The sequence below is a fragment of the Entelurus aequoreus genome, linkage group LG16 (assembly GCF_033978785.1).
Source record: "Entelurus aequoreus isolate RoL-2023_Sb linkage group LG16, RoL_Eaeq_v1.1, whole genome shotgun sequence".
Lineage (NCBI taxonomy): Eukaryota > Metazoa > Chordata > Actinopteri > Syngnathiformes > Syngnathidae > Entelurus > Entelurus aequoreus.
Window position 1 is genome coordinate 21,363,507 of NC_084746.1, and position 19,536 is coordinate 21,383,042.

The 19,536-nt window shown below is 39.8% G+C and overlaps 1 protein-coding gene across 1 annotated transcript in view; it reads right to left on the reverse strand.

Moving 5' to 3' along the window:
- Positions 1-19,536, reverse strand: part of vps4a (vacuolar protein sorting 4 homolog A) — a 56,074-nt gene that overhangs the window by 25,971 nt on the left and 10,567 nt on the right. The window contains exons 5-7 of the mRNA XM_062022356.1: positions 16,216-16,335; positions 14,184-14,340; positions 10,358-10,506 (exon numbers count right to left, since the gene is read on the reverse strand). Coding sequence (XP_061878340.1) covers positions 10,358-10,506; positions 14,184-14,340; positions 16,216-16,335 — 426 coding nt within the window. The remainder of the gene's footprint in view (positions 1-10,357; positions 10,507-14,183; positions 14,341-16,215; positions 16,336-19,536) is intronic.

A 19,536-nucleotide genomic window follows, 5' to 3' on the forward strand; every position in this document is an offset into this window, starting at 1 on the left:
TTGTCTTTGTAGTGCATTCAATTGAATATGGGTTGAAAAGGATTTGCAAATCATTGTATTCCGTTTATATTTACATCTAACACAATTTTCCAACTCATATGGAAACGGGGTTTGTATATAAGACCTTAGCCCACACCGGTCTATATGAGACCTTAGCACAAACCTGCATGTCAGAGTAAATCAGAATCATGAGGTCTGAGGAACTGCCTGAAAACCTCGGAGACAGAATTGTTGCAAAGCATGGATCTGACAATTACAAATAATTTCTGCTGCACTTAGGTTCTAAAGAGCACAATGGTGTCCATAATCCTTAAATAGAACTCTTTCTCAAGCTGGTCGTGCGTCCAAACTGAGCAATCGGGGGAGACGAGTGGGTTAGAGAGGCAAAGAAGAACCTAAAGTCACTGTGGCTGAGCTCCAAAGATTCAGTGTGTCGATGGGAGAAAGTTTCAGATTTTCTACGAACACTATAACCAATCAGGGTTATATGGTAGAATGGCCCGAAGGAATGCTCTCCTCAGTGCAAGACTGCAAGGAGTTTTTCAAAAAGCACTTGGAGTACTCAGAGTCTTTGAGAAAAAAGTTATCTGGTCTGATGAGACCAAGAGTAAACTTTTTGGTATAAATTCTAAACGATATGTTTGGAGAAAAGCAGGAACTGCTCATCACCTGCTATACAATCTAACAGTGCACCGTGGTGGTGGCAGCATTGTGCTTTGTAGCTGTGGGGACAAGACCACTGACTACAGTTGAAAGAAATGTGAATGTAGCTACAGTAAGCACAGAAATAGCCTGAAAAATATATCTGGCTAAAATAACAAGAGTAGCTTAGGAACAATTCATGAATGTTTTTGAATGACCCATCCAGAGCCCTGACCGAAACCCAGTTGGGCATCTCTGGAGAGACCTGACAATCACTGTCCACCAACATTAAGCGCCCAACCTGACATAGTTTGAGAGGATATGCAAGGAGAATGGCGGAGGATCTCAAACCAGGTGTGAAAAACTTAATTCCAAAGAAGACTCATGGCTGTCTTAGCTCAAAAGGTGCTTCTATGCAACACTGAGCAAAGGGTCTAAATACTTATGACCATGTGATATTAAACATTTTCTTTTTTGACATCGTTGCCAAAATTTCGACAATAAAGCATATTGCTACAAAATTGGGAGCTGTGTCTACATTAATGAGGAAAAAATTAACTTTAAAGATTTAACAGACAGCTGCAATGTTACAAAGAGGGAGAACATTTTTGTTGACTTTTTGTACCCACTATATACATACACCCCAGCTAATATTTGATAAATGTCCCTTAGCGAGTTTCAACGTGAACAAATGTTTTTTGTTGGTAGAACAAGAAGAGTTCTCTTCCAATGGTTACTTAGTTGGCTTTTAAGCACAGTCTACAGATATTCTATAGCAGGGGTCACCAACTCGTCGGTCCCAATCGACCAGTCGATCTTTGGAACCCTACCAGTCGATCACAAAAATATTAGGAAAAAAAAGTATTAATATGACATCAGTGACACCCCCACCAGGAGAAGGACCAACAGACCAGCAAACCAGGCATGCATTTAAACTCCTGAACACACCCGCACGTCTCTGCCTCTCTTCAGCCTCACATTCCGCGGCTCTCGACACCGTGACCACACCCCTCTAACGCGGCCGCGCGCTGCACCTGCTCTTCTTGCAAACGCGCATTGCATGACGTGCTAATAAATCATCGCGCTGCAACAATGACTGAATGTATGACTGTTGAAACAAATCTGACATTTTTGACATCATCTGACATCATTGCTCACCTGCAACATGTTGATTTATTGTGAACACAAAACTAAACATTGACATGTGCAAAGGCAGTGATATATAATAGATCAAGGCGGCAGCCAAAGAAGGACTTCTGTTTATCCCCTCTTTATCACAAAGGAAAAACCCGCCAGGTGTACAGCTGATTTTACTACTACTGGTGCTGACATAAAAACCATGTGACTCACATCCCATATGTCAGTGGTCCCCAACCTTTTTGTACTTGCGGACCGGTCAATGCTTGAAAATTTGTCCCACGGACAAACATTTTTTTTAATGAGAGTGATGTCAGCGATAGTAACATTTAAAAGCAGGCATATCAAATCAAGCATTTTCACAACCAACACTCATGTGAGTGTGAGTACGAGTGAGTGAGACGTTTGGAGCAGAGGATGAAAGTATTGCAGCTTTTGGGGGTGAGGAGCTAAAGCAGCTGGTTGCTAACCCACACATCAGTGCCCTGCCCTCCCAAAGAGGGACCAACAAGCCCAATTTGTAACCCCGGAACACGCCTGCACACTTCTCTGTTCTCGAGGTACCCACTTGTTCATTCCTTAAAACCCGGAAACGCCGATTAACTAATGCACGCCAAAACACCTTGGTCTGCACGCCCAAACTAAATAGTGAGTTGTGGCATAAACAACACTTCCCTCTCCTCTTAACCGCCAATCCAAATAAAGTTATGGCTGCTCACAGCCACAAAAACAAAGGTGCCCAATGTACGATAACGGTGCACCTTGTATTCATCCACCTGTCTAACCCGCCAAAATAACAATGTAATAACGTTTTATTTGGCCCAAATACTTGTGTCCTATAAATACTGTGAACAGTACACTTTGTTACTTGTAGTATGTTTCTTATTTTTTCACTTGATCGCACTCTACAATGCCATCCATCTTCTTCCGCTTATCCGAGTTCGGGTCGCTTGGGCAGCAGCCTTAGCAAGGAAGCCCAGACTTTCCTCTCCCCAGCCACTTCGTCCAGCTCTTCCCGGGGGATCCCGAGACGTTCCAAGGCCAGCCGGGAGACATAGTCTTCCCAACGTGTCCTGGGTCTTCTCTGTGGCCTCGTACGGTCGGACGTGCCCTCCTGACCAGATGCCCGAACCACCTCATCTGGCTCCTCTCGATGTGGAGGAGCAGCGACTTCACTTTGAGCTCCTCCCGGATGGCAGAGCTTCTCACCCTATCTCACCCGGCGGAGGAAACTCCTTTCGGCCGCTTGTTCCCATAATATTGTCCTTTCTTTCTGTCTTTCTTTTAGTTTATTTCGAACATGAACACATTTACATCATAATACATCACACAATTTCATATCATTTCATTTACATCATGCCCGAAAAGGAGTAGGAAGAAGCAAAGCTTATTTAATCCTACCCCTTTCCCACTTCAAAGCGTTTACAATTATATAAAATCATTTACTGACCTTTTTATATAATAAAATAACATCTATGAATTAGTATATACAACAGTTTGTAATATATAATTAATTAATTCAGTCATTATTAACATACTGAGATGAAGAATATTTTCAATAAGGTTGGAAGTTTTTCTCAAAATTCTTCTTCTTTGTACTTTGTAAGTACTATTAATTTAAACAACCTCTTAAACTGGATCATGTCAGTACAATTTTTAACTTCTTTACTTAATCCATTTCATAATTTAATTCCACATACTGTTATGCTAAAAGTTTTAAGTGTTGTACGTGCATATAAATGTTTTAAATTATTTTTTCCTCTAAGGTTATATTTCTCCTCTTTAGTTGAGAAGAAATGTTGTACATTCTTTGGTAGCAGGTTATAGTTTGCTTTGTACATCATTTTAGCTGTTTGCAATTTTACCAAATCACCAAACTTTAATATTTTTGACTTAATAAATAAAGGGTTTGTATGTTCTCTATATCCAACATTATGTATTATTCTAACTGATCTTTTTTGTAACATGGTTACATTTGTAGTTATTTCCCCATATTTCTGCACAATAACTCAGATATGGTAACACTAGTGAGCAGTAGAGAATATGAATTGATTTTTGGCCCAGGACGTGTTTTGTTTTATTCATTATTGAAATGTTTTTTGCCACCTTATGTTGTATGTTTTGTATATGAGATTTCCAGTTCATTTTATCATCTATTAATACTCCCAAAAATCTGGTTTCTTTTACCCTTTCGATGTCTACTCCGTCTATTTGTATTTGAGTATGATGCTCTTTCCTACTATTACCAAATAGCATTATTTTAGTTTTACTGAGACTCAAAGATAGTCTGTTTTTGTCAAACCATCTTTTTAATTTGTTCATTTCTTCTGTTATTATTTGTATTATCTTCTGTGTGTTCTCTCCTGAACAGAAAGCAGTTGTATCATCTGCAAATAAAACTAACTTTAAGTCCTTTGTAACTTTACAAATGTCGTTTATATAAAGATTAAACAATTTTGGTCCCAGTATTGATCCCTGCGGCACACCACAGGATATATCTAGCCGTGTTGACATATTTTCACCCATCTTCACATATTGCTTCCTGTTGGTTAAATAGCTTCTTACCCAGTTCAATACCAAACCTCTGATGCCATATCGTTCTAATTTTTGTATTAAAATATCATGATTAATTGTGTCAAATGCTTTTGTTAGGTCCATGAATACTGCTGCCGCACATTCTTTACCATCTATTGCATTGGTAATTTCCTCTGTTATTTTTAATTAATGCTATTGATGTTGAGATATTTGCTCGAAATCCATATTGGTTTTCCACGAGCGTCCCACTTTTGTTAATAAATAAATCTAATCGACTATTGAATAATTTTTCCATGATTTTGGAGAATTGCGGAAGTAATGAAACTGGTCTGTAGTTAGTAAACTAGTGTACATCTCCATTCTTATAGATTGGTACGACTTTTGCAATTTTCATTTTGTCTGGGAATTATCCGGTTAAAAATTATACATTGGTGATATATGTCAGAGGTTCTGAAATGTCTTCTATAACCTTTTTTATCGTTACCATATCTATTCCATGACAGTCGGTTGAATTCTTGGATTTACAATTTTTTACAATTTTGATTATTTCTTCTTTTGTTACACTTTTAAGAAACATGGAATTGGGATTTCTGTCTATGAGCTCACTCAAGTCCTCAACTGACCCATCATCTGCATTTGGAATTCTTTGATCCAGATTTGTTCCGATATTAACAAAATAATCATTGAAACGTTCAGCTATTTGGTTCATATTGTCATTTTTTGTATGTCCATCTAGAAAGTACTGGGGGTAATCTTTCTTAGCACCATTTTTAATGATGCTATTTAGGATGCCCCATGTTGCTCTCATGTTGTTTTTGTTCTTGTTTAATAATTGACTGTAGTATTCCTTCTTACATGTTCGTAGTATACCAATTAGCTTGTTTTTATATTTCTTATACTTATTTTCTGCCTCTATAGATCTTTGTGTTATAAATATTCGATACAATGTGTTTTTTTTGTGACAGGCATTTTTCAGTCCTTTTGTCATCCACGGTTGGTTGTTTTTCTTTTGCTTCTTACTACGTTCTTTCCATGGGCAATGTTTATCATAGAGTGTTAGAAAGGTGTTGACAAAATTCCCATATGCATCATCTACATCATCTTCATTATATACTTTGTCCCAAATTTGTTTCCTCAGATCCTTCTTGAAGAAAATCATTCCTTCCTCTGTACATAGTCTTTGAAATGTCTTTTTGTCAATGTTCTTCTTCCTGTAGTTCCCATCATAAATAGTAAAGACTGGCAGATGGTCGCTGATGTCGGTTGTTAACAGTCCACTTGTTATATTATTATCAAAGACATTAGTGAATATATTGTCAATAAGTGTAGCACTGTGACTTGCAATTCTGGTTGGCCTTGTGATTCGAGGATACAAACTCATACTATACATTGTATCTGTGAAATCATTAATGGACTTTTGCTTGTTGGGGTTCAAGAGATCAATGTTGAAGTCTCCACATAAAAAGAGTACTTTTTGACTAATTCCATTGAAAGTTCCCTTAATCCAGTCTTCAAATCCTTCAATACTTGAGTCGGGTGCCCTACATATACAACTGATCAATACATTTCTATTTCTTTCATGACATATCTCAATGGTTATACACTCTAAAACATTGTCAATAGCCAGTGACATGTCTTTTACCACCTTGTAATGGAAGTCCTTCATCACATATACAGCAACTCCGCCTCCATTCTTATTTACTCTATTAATATAATTGAGTTCATATCCTTCTAGTCCAAAGTCCATTCCTTTTTTTGGATCCATCCATGTCTCTGATACAGCGATAATTTTGAAAGGTTCTTTAAATTGTTCCAAAAATAATTTCATATTGTTAAAATTGGCATACAAGCTTCTGCAGTTAATATGAATAATTGACAGTTTGTTATTGGAATTAATGTTGGTGTTGTACTGTACTTCTGTATAATATAAACAATTATTGTCCATGTGAGAAAAAAAATGTATGTCTGGATCTATAGCACTGTCCAATTCCATCCTGTTATAGTCAGTGCTGGAAAAGGTTATAAATTCTCTGTTTGATTGATTATTGTTTGTTTGTGTCATGGTTGTGTTTAATTTTTTTATCGTTATTGATATTTATCCAGCTCTGCTATTTTCCTTATGACTATTACTCTTGCTTCCTCTGGTGTTCCATTTAGTTTAATAAATATTTTGCAGTTTGCTGTCCATGTTTGTTGTATTTTTCCTTGTTTTCTTAAGCTACGTGCTTTTCTGGCTATGTCTGCGTTTTTCTTTGTTAAATGTTCATTTATGTACACGTCTGTTCCTTTCAGCTTCCTCCCTTGTTTTAGTAATGCGGTTTTATGTTTCCTATTGACAAATCTCATTATTATTACTGGTGCCGAATTATCTTTCTTCTTATGGAGTGGGTGGCAAGCTTCCACATTTGCCATGTCCATGAATATGCCTTTTGACTCCATGAATGTTGCCACTTGCCTCTCTGTGGAGATGTCCAAATTCCCGGGCTCTTCTCCACTATTGGCGGTCACCGCCCGAGCATATGAACGGGGCTTAATATTAAGCCCGGTCAGAATAACGTCATTTATTCTTGTGTATTGTTCCAGTTCATCCACTCGGTCTGTTAATTGTTCTATTTGTAAAGTTTTTGCGTCATTCTCGACTCGTAGAATTTTTACCTCCTCCACCAGCTGCATAATTGTCTGTTGGTACTGCTTAATGGCTGACACCTCTAATGTTAAAAATTCAAGTGATCGCCTTATCTCCTCACCTTCATCAGGAGAGAGCACCTTCTTTGGCCCCATGTTGATTTTGGCTGTTGCAGGTGTTTACCGCCTTCAGCCAAGGCTGTCCCCGGTCCCGTCGTCGCGAGGTGGTCCCGCTTCTGCTAGCTGCTGCTAGCCGCTAGCCGGGCCTCTCCCTCGCCGCTCTGCTGCTGTCACACGCCACCGCGCGAAAGCTGTCGCTCTCGCCGCCGTGAGGTGGTGGTCCCACTACTGCTGGCTGCTAGCCGGGCCTCTCCCTCGCCGCCCCGCTGCCGTCACTCGCCGCCGCCGTCACCTGCTGGTCCCGTCGTCGCGAGGTGGTCCCGCTTCTGCTAGCCGCTAGCCGGGCCTCTCCCTCGCCGCTCTGCTGCTGTCACACGCCGCCGCAAGAAAGCTGTCGCTCTCGCCGCCGTGAGGTGGTGGGGTGGTGGTCCCACTGCTGCTGGCTGCTAGCCGGGCCTCTACCTCGCCGCCCCGCTGCCGTCACTCGCCGCCGCCGTCACCTGCCGGTCCCGTCGTCGCAAGGTGGTCTTGCTTCTGCTAGCTGCTAGCCGGGCCTCTCCCTCGCCACAGACGTCTTCCACGACGTCAGGGTCCCTTCGCCGCTCCTGTCGGCTAGCCTCCTCTCTGTCTTCACTTCAGATAACACGCCGTCACTCCAAACTCAAAGTCTTTTTTTTCTATTAATATGGTCGTAAATGTGAAATTCTCCGGAAAGCCACGCTGCTTAGTCCGCCATCTTGGACCATCCGGTTCCGGATGGTCCAATACTAGCTAGCAAGAAGGCAACATTATAATGTTGGGATTTTGGTCATAACCCAAATCCCATGACCATAGGTGAGGATTGGAACGTAGATCGACCGGTAAATTGAGAGCTTTGCCTTCCGGCTCAGCTCCATCCACAACGGATCGATACAGACGCGGCACCGATCCACTCTTGCCTCACTCGTGAACAAGACTCCGAGGTACTTGAACTCCTCCACTTGGGGCAAGATCTCCTCCCCAACCCGGAGATGGCACTCCACCCTTTTCAACGCCTAGAAATTCTGTCCATAAAAGTTATGAACAGAATCGGTGACAAAGAGCAGTCTTGGCGGAGTCCAACCCTCACTGAAAACGTGTCCGACTTACTGCCGGCAATGCGGACCAAGCTCTGACACTGATCGTACAGGGAGCGGACCGCCACAATCAGATACCCCACACTCTCTGAGCACTCCCCACAGGACTTCCCAAGGGACTCTACAATGGCATATTTATATTTAATTCACCCTTTGTCTTTTGCAAATGTTATTGTATTATTGAGTCTATTTAATAATACAATTATGAAATACATAATTTTATTTCTAAAATAAAAACAAAAATATTTTTATTTTAACTTTCTCGCAATAGAAAATAGATGGATTTTGAAATGAAAGGCTTATTCACAAACTTGCTTGTTTAAAATAGAAAGTGCAAAAAAATGTTTTACATAACAATGAATTATCAGGATTAATAATTAAATTCAATATTGATACAAATAATGGTAATTATTATTTTGGTTATAATCGTGCAGCCCTATCTTGGACTTTCCCTTTGTTGCGAGTGTTGGTCGATCCGATGCATGCCGAACTACAGTCAATCATCATCATTAATTACAATTTAATTAGGATTGTTTTAAAAACCTATCGAAGAGTAACATTGTTTAATCATAAACTACACCTGTTCATGTAATGACTCAAAATGAATAGGATATTCAAGCCTATGAGGAGAGTAACGATCAGTCCCTCCATGATTTCACAGATTGTTAAGACCTAAAATGCCTGAATTTGAAAAAGCTTTCAGAAAGTTGCAGCAAAATTTCCAATGTTTTAATGCATTTTTTTTCATCAACTTTGAATTAACTTGTGATTTTAAGAATGTTATCAGTGTTTTAAGTGTCCCATGTAAACCTAACCAAAGAAACATAGGAATTCAACAAACATTGGATCAGCTTAGATTATTGACGTTTTACTTGTTTCATACCACAGACTTAAAAGTAGACTCTAGATTTCAAAGAGTGCACAAAAGACTCCCTGTCACATGAATTCATTGTTTTAATTCATTATAATTAATAACAGTTATGATTAATTATGATACAGAAAGAAACGCCACCAAAGGCTTCCTGTCCGCTGTCTGCGCTGACCACAAGTTGCAGATATTCTTCGTTTATGTTTTACACTTGAAAAATGATTGTCCATCTTAAACATTTATGTTGCAATACATTTACCCCCACATATTAAGAGCATTTGTGAACTGTTGAGAGTGATCTATAGCACTATATTTTTTGTTGGTAAATGAGAGACGATGAGTGATTATCATCATACGTCAACATTGCTAGTATGTAAATGTTGCCTCTGGCTAGGTCAGCATTGGAAATGAAAAACATGTTGTTAATTATCTTATCCTGGATAGATAAATGTCAAATAAATACGGTATATAAATACATGTAAACTAAATGGTAAATGGTCTGTATTTATATAGCGCTTTACTATACCTGGAATGATACCCAAAGCGCTTTACATTTTACGTCACATTCACCCATTCACACACACATTCATTCATGGCGGAAGCTGACATGCAAGGCGCTAACCACGATTCATCAGGAGTAAGAGTGACGTGTCTTGCCCAAGCACACAACAGCTGTGACTAGGATGGTGGAAGCTGGATATAAACCTGGAACTGTCAACTTGCTGGCACGGCCGCTCTACCATCTGCGCCACACCGCCCCACTAAGACAGAACTAGAAAATAAATGTTTATATACTATATTACCCAGAAGGCTTAACGCTGTAGACAGGAACAGGAAGTAGGTCTGAGCTACACGGGAGGACAACAGTTGTGTCGATTGAACAATAAGTTGATATTTTGTTACACGTTGTACCTGCTTCATCTACACAAGAAAAAAACATGCGTTTTGATTAGACAGTGGAAGTGCTTGTTTGAGAGAGAAATTCCATTGGTGAAAATGACTGATTGGCTAAAATGTGTGGAGAAGTTGTACACAATTGTGAGGCAGCACATAATTTGTGTGGATCAGTTGCCCTGCGATGAGATGGCGACTTGTCCAGGGTGTGCCCTGCCTTCAGCCCGAGTGCAGCTGGGATAGGCTACAGCCCCCTGGCGACCCCGAGACGGACAAACAGTAGTAACTGGATGGATGATTGAATTTGTGATGAATTGGCATGATGGGGACTTAGTGAAATCCTAGATGGACTGATATAAACGTCTGTCTGCTTTACTGCTGATTCGACTCTTCAGAAGGATTACAAGTGGATTCTGCTCACCTTGCATTTGGACCAGAAATTCTGTCTTGATTCTTCGAGCTGCTTCGCTCTCATTCTCGTTCCTGGAACCGCATAGTGAGTCCACCTCATCGATGAAAATGATGGAAGGTTTTTGCTGGCGGGCCAGGTCAAACAGATTCTTTACAAGTCTGAAAAAAAAAAGAGAGCATGCAGTGAACGGTTGTCACGATATTAGAGAGTGAAGTTATTTTATTTTCTATTTTTCAAGACAAGCACCACATCCCAAGTAAATTAATGATATCTTTCATAAAGAATATATTTATACCTTGTGATTTTATGAGATAAACTAAATATACAAACCCCGTTTCCATATGAGTTGGGAAATTGTGTTAGATGTAAATGTAAAAGGAATACAATGATTTGCAAAATCCTTTTCAACCCATATTCAATTGAATGCACTACAAAGACAAGATATTTGATGTTCAAACTCATAAACTTTTTTTTTTTGCAAATAATAATTAACTTAGAATTTCATGGCTGCAACACGTGCCAAAGTAGTATGGAAAGGGCATGTTCACCGCTGTGTTACATGGCCTTTCCATTTAACAACACTCAATAAACGATTGGGAACTGAGGAAACTAATTGTTGAAGCTTTGAAAGTGGAATTATTTCCCATTTTTGTTTTATGTAGAGCTTCAGTCGTTCAACAGTCCGGGGTCTCCGCTGTCGTATTTTACGCTTCATAATGCGCCACACATTTTCGATGGGAGACAGGTCTGGACTGCAGGCGAGGCAGGAAAGTACCTGCACTCTTTTTTTACGAAGCCACGCTGTTGTAACACGTGCTGAATGTGGCTTGGCATTGTTTTGCTGAAATAAGCAGGGGCGTTCATGAAAAAGACGGCGCTTAGATGGCAGCATAAGTTGTTCCAAAACCTGTATGTACCTTTCAGCATTAATGGTGCCTTCACAGATGTGTAAGTTACCCATGCCTTGGGCACTAATGCACCCCCATAACCATCACAGATGCTGGCTTTTCAACCTTGCGTCGATAACAGTCTGGATGGTTCACTTCCCCTTTGGTCCGGATGACACGATGTCGAATATTTCCAAAAACAATTTGAAATGTGGACTCGTCAGACCGCAAAATAGCTAAACCCAAAGCCAATGGCCACATAACAGCCCAATCCAGATCCCTCAAAAAATACTCCAATGACAATTTCAATTCAAAATTAGATGAGTGGGACTGGTCCCCTGTGCTCGCGAGCAACCTGGTCGATGTTGCTTGGGATCGCTTCAAAACGGTGTTCCTAAAGATACTAAATGACATGGCTCCCGTGAAAACAGTCAGGATCAAAGCCCGCTCGGAACCATTGATGAATCCGGACCTATTAGCTGCCATAAAAGACAGAGACAGAAAATACTCCGAATACCAAAAATGTAAAACAGAAGTAGATAAACAACCCAAATCACTCCTTTCAACTCTCAAAAAGCAACAAAATAAATTAAGAAATAAGTCAACCAACCTGACTAAATCCTTAAAAAAAATTACAGTAAAGACAAAATAGAGGAAAACATAAATAAGCCACGTGAGCTATGGAAAATTCTCAACAACCAGCTTCCTGGTTGCAGCCAGAAACTTAAAACCAGACTCACCAACATCAGCATCAAGGAGGGTGACTCCCTCATTACAGACAAAATGGAGGTAGCAAGCAGACTTAACACCTTTTTCACCAGCATAGCCGCAACTCTTGTCAACAAGCTGTCCCACCACTCTGGTCGCTTTGGTGTAGAACACATTAAAGCCTTCTACAGAAAGCTAGGAGTATCCAACAATGATTTCAAATTAGAAATGGTCACAGCTGATGAGGTGTTTAAAAAATTGAGCGCGCTCAACCCAAACAAGGCCACCGGCCTTGATAATATTCCCTCCAGATTCCTCAGGGACTCTGCCTCCATCATTTCCCCGATCATCACGCACATAATAAACCTATCTATTACACAAGGCCAAGTACCAAAAGATTTTAAGATAGCAAGAGTAACTCCCCTCTTTAAAAAAGGAAGGAAATTGGAACCTGGCAACTACCGACCTGTTTCTATTCTCAGTTCCATTTCGAAAGTAATGGAGAAAATAGTTTATGAACAGGTCGATAGTTACCTTGCCACTAATAAACTCATGTACAAATTCCAATCCGGCTTCAGAACTAACCACTCCACTGACACATGCCTTCTCTATCTGACCGACCACATCAAACATGAGGTGGACGCGGGCAAATATTGCAGCATGGTCATGCTGGACCTTCAGAAGGCCTTTGACACCGTTAACCACGCTATACTGTTGGATAAGCTCAGAGCAATCGGATTTAACAAAACCTCATGAAGCTGGATGCAATCTTACTTGGAGGGGAGGGAGCAGGTGGTAGAGGTGAACGGCACCGTGTGTCCCCCCCTCTCGGTGAGCTGTGGAGTCCCCCAAGGCAGTGTATTGGGACTTTTACTGTTCCTAATATACATAAACGACTTGTCATCGGCATGCGACTGTGAATTGTTTTTGTTTGCGGATGACTCTGCCCAGCTTGTATCCGACAAGGACAAGTAACAGGTGGAGAAAACCCTCAGTGCTGAGCTCTGTAGAACTTGCACCTGGCTCGCTGACAACAAGCTATCCATACACTTGGGTAAAACGGAATCCATCCTGTTTGGGTCCCACATCAACCTTAAGAAAGTCAATGACTTCACTATAAAAGTGGGTGACATTGTTATCACCGGGAAAGATGAGGTCACCTACCTAGGTTCCATTCTAGAGGCTAACCTTTCCTGTGATAAAATGGCAACCAAGGTAATCAAAAACGTTAACCAACGAACGAGATTTCTCTACAGAATCTCCTCTCTGGTCAACAAAAGCACCATGAGGATTCTGGCGGGAACACTCGTTCAACCCTTTTTCGATTACGCATGCACCTCCTGGTACCCTAGCACCTCCAAAACCCTCAAATCTAAACTCCACACATCCTAGAACAAGCTAGTCAGGTTACTTCTAGACCTCCACCCCAGATCCCACCTCACTCCTACCCACTTCTCCAAAGTGGGCTGGCTCAAGGTGGAGGACAGGGTTAAACAACTTGCACTGAGCCTAGTCTATAAAATCCACTACACCTCCCTGATACCGAAGTACATGTCAAACTACTTCCTTAACGTAAATGACCGCCATAACCACAACACCAGGGGGAGCTCCACTAACCACGTTAAACCCAGATTCCGATCTAACAAAGGTCTTAACTCATTCTCTTTCTATGCCACATCAATGTGGAATGCGCTCCCAACAGGTATAAAAGAAAGGGCATCTCTATCCTCCTTCAAAACCGCAATAAAAGTTCACCTCCAGGCAGCTACAACCCTAAACTAACACCCTCCCCGGATTGCTAATAATCAAATGTAAACAATCAAATGCAGATACTTTTTCTTATGCCTTCTGATATCTCTCTCTCGCTCTCTCTCTCTCTCTCTATGTCCACTACTTGCTGTCCATATCCTTGACTTTGTGTTCAAAAGAAGAATCGATTAGTCGGCACACTTCTAATATTTCGCGAGCCTTCCAGGCTGGTGCTCCTGTGGGCCGCTCTTCCGGCATCTAAAGACTCACATGCAGCTAATCTTATACGGAAATAAAACAATTAAATAAAATAAGAGACCGAACTAAGTCTATTTGTAGCTCTAAACAAGTTTGTTTTTCTTTTAATGTTTTTTACTCACTTTTTGCAGATGCATCATGGCCAAATATGCAAATTTAACAATTATATCATCATGCCAACCAAACTGTTTTCTGAACTTGTAATGATAAAAGAAATAAAGCAGTGAACCTACTTTTCACTCTCGCCCAGCCACTTGGACATGAGATCTGAGGACGAGACGGAGAAGAAAGTGGAGTTGTTGGCCTCAGTAGCCACAGCCTTTGCCAGGTACGACTTCCCGGTCCCTGGTGGTCCAAACAGCAAAATGCCCCTCCATGGTGTCCGCTTACCTGAAAGTGCACAGACGTTTTCTTTAATACCGTGAAAATATTGTACTGTGAGATTTGATACCGTTACATCCTTAAAATATATATATATTTTTTAAATATTAATTGTATATATATATATATATATATATATATATATATATATATATATATATATATATATATATACACACACACACACACACATGTGCACACACACAATGTACACACAATATACTGCCTCTTGGCCAGGACTCCCTTATTATTTATTACAACTTTGTGTGCTGTGTTATTCAGATTGAGTGCCTGTGCGTTCATACTGATGACGTTTAGAAAGCTGTTTTTACACATAATCTGCAATCGCAATGATTTAAGTCTTTATATTAGTTTCATACCAAATTGAAGAGGAAAGTTTGTCAAGCATGTAAAAATACAGTACAACCTGCTGTAAAGCCATATTTTTGAGGGTAATCACCAATATGCTGTCATATAATTTCAAGCCATTTTAAAAGATCGAGAAGCTGTTTCTAGTAGGCAATGTACTTGTTTTTAAATTGTTTTTATTGAAACATTTTATTTTTTTACCAATTACGTGTTTTTATGTTTATGTTGTAAGTAATCTGTGCTTTTAACTACCGTACTGATTTTTGTTGTTTTTATATGTATTTATGAAACCTGTTTTGCTGCCCACTTGGCCAGGACAATGTTGTAAAAGAGATTTTAAACTCAATGAGTTTTTACCTCGTTAAAAAAAGTAAAATTTTTAAGAATATTGAAATATAGATGCGTGAGAATGCACACACAGACATGCAGACAAATAAGACACATAACGCTGTTTCTTTTTCGCCACACAGATTGTTGTTACATCACATTCAACGGAATGTGATGTAACAACAATCCATCCATCCATCCATTTTCTACCGCCTGTCCCTTTCGGGGTCGCGGGAGGTGCTGGAGCCTATATCAGCTGCATTCGGACGGTAGGCGGGGTACACCCTGGACAAGTCACCACCTCATCACAGATAGACAACATTCACACTCACATTCACACACTAGGGCCAATTTAGTGTTGCCAATCAACCTATCCCCAGGTGCAATAATTTGTACAAAAAAGAAGAATGTAGGATTTATAATATTATTAAGAAATGATCAGACACTTCCGTTACATTGATATAAACAAGCAACAGCTGACATACCGAACAGCAACACATAACTGTTATTAACCTCCCCCGCCCACATCAGAACCTGACGACACTGCAATATGAAGTATAATTGATAAAACATTGAATAGTTAGAGCATGGGAAAGTTTGACTCCTACCTTGTTTACTTCTATGACAACCTCCTGAAAGTTTTGTAATCAATCAGAAATATCAAGCAGCTAAAATGAGCCAAACACGGCAAAGTGTAGAGAGAGTTCATTCTGCTTTGTACGGGATGTTTTAAGGGTTTAATTTTCAATTGTGTATGATGATTCAGCATTTTTATAATGTCCACATAGTTCAGTGAGCAGGTTGTGTGTCATGTGCAACCATATGTGTTTACTTTTTGTGTTAGTAATAATATATTTGCACCATGAGCAGAAAAGGTTGTTTGGATTGGGTCATATTAATTGATGCTGTGCTCGCTACACTTCACAATACAACTCATCTAGTGAAAGTAACTAAAAGTACTACATGTCCACAATATAGTGACATGTTTGCAGGAATTAGACCATAAAGTAATTAAAATTAAACTGGAGACAGTCAGCGGGCCAGACTTCTTATTTAACTTAACGTCTCTCGGGCCATAATAAAGACGCCATTTCACCGCACTTGGCCCGTGCACGGTAGTTTGGACATCCCTGCTCTAGATTCAAAATTGAATGGTAATATATTGTTTTCATTTTTGTGTGTTTACACCTGTGAAGAGGTGAGGAAACTTGATGGGAAGGATGACAGCTTCCTTCAGAGCTTCTTTGGCTCCTTCTAGTCCAGCCACATCATTCCATCTCACATTGGGCTTCTCCATCACAATTGCACCTGGAAACACAGAACAAACAAACAGAAAACAAGACATAATTATTACTAACTGTCTGGAATGGACCCCTGCTGTCTTTAAAGGGGAACCACACTTTTTTTTGGAGTTCTGCCTATCATTCCACCTCAGTCTGGACCCCCTCTCCTTTTTTTCTCCCCCCCCCTCCATTGTTTACCTGTATCTCACCTTTTTTGTAAGGGGCGCCGAAAGTTGGCAGACCCGTCAGCGATCCTGTTCTGTCTCCCTGTAATGTTTGTCTGATCTTGAATGGGATTGTGCTGAAAATGTGTATTTCCCCTCGGGGATTAATAAAGTATTTCTGATTTTGATTCTGATTCACATGTAAGGCAAGAACACATATGTTTTTCTTTTTTTTTTTAATGCATTCTAAATAGTAAATAAATGCAATCAAAAATCTGCTTACAATGGAGCTTATGGGAGTCGCTCTATTCTGCCTATAAAAGCCCTTAAGGGTGAACTGCGTTTTTTTGGAAATTTTGCCTATCGTTCACAATCATTATGAAAGACATGAGGACGGATGGATTTTGGACGGCGTGGCGAAGTTGGTAGAGTGGCTGTGCCAGCAATCGGAGGGTTGCTGGTTACTGGGGTTCAATCCCCACCTTCTACCATCCTAGTCACGTCCGTTGTGTCCTTGGGCAAGACACTTCACCTTTGCTCCTGATGGCCGCTGGTTAGCGCCTTGCATGGCAGCTCCCGCCATCAGTGTGTGAATGTGTGTGTGAATGTGGAAATACTGTCAAAGCGCTTTGAGTACCTTGAAGGTAGAAAAGCGCTATACAAGTATAACCCATTTATTTATTTATGCATTCTAAATATTAAATAAATGTAAATTAAAGTCAGCTTACAGCAGATCCAATGGGAGCTCCACTATTTCACCCATAAAATTAAATTAAAAAAAACATTAAAAAACACGAAGCACTCCATTTACATTTCTTGACTTGAATATTAACCGTCCATCCATCTATCCATCCATGGGTTATGGGTTATACTTGTATAGCGCTTTTCTACCTTCAAGGTACACAAAGCGCTTTGACACTATTTCCACAATCACCCATTCACACACACATTCATACACTGATGGCGGCAGTTGTTGGAACCTATCTCAGCTGCATTCGGGAGGAAGGCGGGGACACCCTGGACAAGTCGTGAATATTAACCTATTAGTAATATTGTTATTATAAGCACTAACACAGCCGAACTATCTTTAGCGGTGCCCATATTGACATCATCGAGTGGTAATGCTGCTTCCTCGCTTCCTTGCTTGTGGAAGTTATTGTGGATCATATACTGGATCATACTTCTCACCTGAATAGCAGAAAGGTGAGGACGTATTCCGACGAGTTGGTACACTTCGACAGCCAATTTGGACCCAGAATGACGAGAACAACATGCAAAGACACTGATTTCATTCCTCTTTTTTCACGAGGATTATAAGTCATTCTTCATCTAAACAGGACTATAACTAGGTCCTATCAAGCGGCATCCTAATGACAGCAGACATTGTAGATTAAGTGATGTTTTATTATGTTTGTTGACGCTCAAAGTCTGCAGTGACAACAGTGATATTGTTAGAAAAAAAAGCGAACGTCGTGATGCGTTTTTAAAATTACGTAAATATTAAATCTTATTATAAATGTGCCTTTTACATTACATATAAATTACATCATGTACATAAAACCTAAATGGAGGTGTCTGGGTATTTTTTTAAAGGGGAATTGCACTTTTCATTGTTCACAATCATTATGACATACATTAAGATTGATATATATATTTTTTTCATTCTAAATATCAAATAAATACAATTACCGTATTTTTCGGACTATAAGTCGCAGTTTTTTTCATAGTTTGGCCGGGGGTGCGACTTATACTCAGGAGCGACTTATGTGTGAAATTATTAACACATTACCGTAAAATATCAAATAATATTATCTAGCTCATTCACGTAAGAGACTAGACGTATAAGATTTCATCGGATTTAGCGATTAGGAGTGACAGATTGTTTGGTAAACGTATAGCATGTTATAGTTATTTGAATGACTCTTACCATAATATGTTACGTTAATATACCAGGCACGTTCTCAGTTGGTTATTTATGCCTCATATAACGTACACTCTTTCAGCCTGTTGTTCACTATTCTTTATTTCTTTTAAATTGCCTTTCAAATGTCTATACTTGGTGTTGGGTTTTATCATATAAATTTTACCAAAAAATGCGACTTATACTCCAGTGCGACTTATATATGTTTTTTTCCTTCTTTATTATACAATTTCGGCCGGTGCGACTTATACTCCGGAGCGACTTATACTCAGAAAAATACAGTAAAAGTCAGCTTAAAATGGAGCCTATGGGAGTAGTTCAATTTTGGCTATAGAGCCCCAAAAAATATCCAAACACCTCCAATGAGGTTTTATATACATGATTTAAGTATATTTTTAAATGTAGTAACAGGCACATTTATAATAACATTTACGAGTTTTGATTATTTTAAGCATACGCAGCACAATAATTTCAAAAACGCATAACAAACTTTGCTGTTTTTTTTACGGATTTTTGCTCACTGCAGACTTATGAGAGCCAACAAACATAATAAAACATCACTTACTGTACAAGGTCTGCTGTCATCGGGATGCCGACTGCTAGGATGTTCATATATTCCCTTTAAGTTGAAAAAGGTCTCATAATCCTTGCGAAGAAACGGGGTGGGGAACAAGCGCTTTTTGTGTAGTCCTCGCCATCTCCAGGTCCGTAATGGCTGTCAAAGTGTCCCAACTTGTCGGATTACCTACTCAGACGTCTCATGTCCAGGTGAGATGCATGATTAATGACCTAGAATTGACTTACAGGGAGCAAAGAAGCGAGAAAGCAGCAGACCACTCGATGATGTAAACATAGGCACACACGGAACGATCACAGCGTTGGGTTTTATGGGCGAAATAGAGGACCTCCCACTGGCTCCGTTGTAAGCAGACTTTCATTTACATTTATTTACGAGTTACAACACATTAAAAATAAATACATCCGTCGTCATGTCTTTCATAATGATTGTGAATAATTTTTCTTACAGCAAATACCAGAAGTGGCAACCATAAATCATGAATAATTTAATATAACTTTCTGTTCTATTCTAACATAATAATTAATTACGGCAGACTATATGTAATATGGAAAATTGTATATT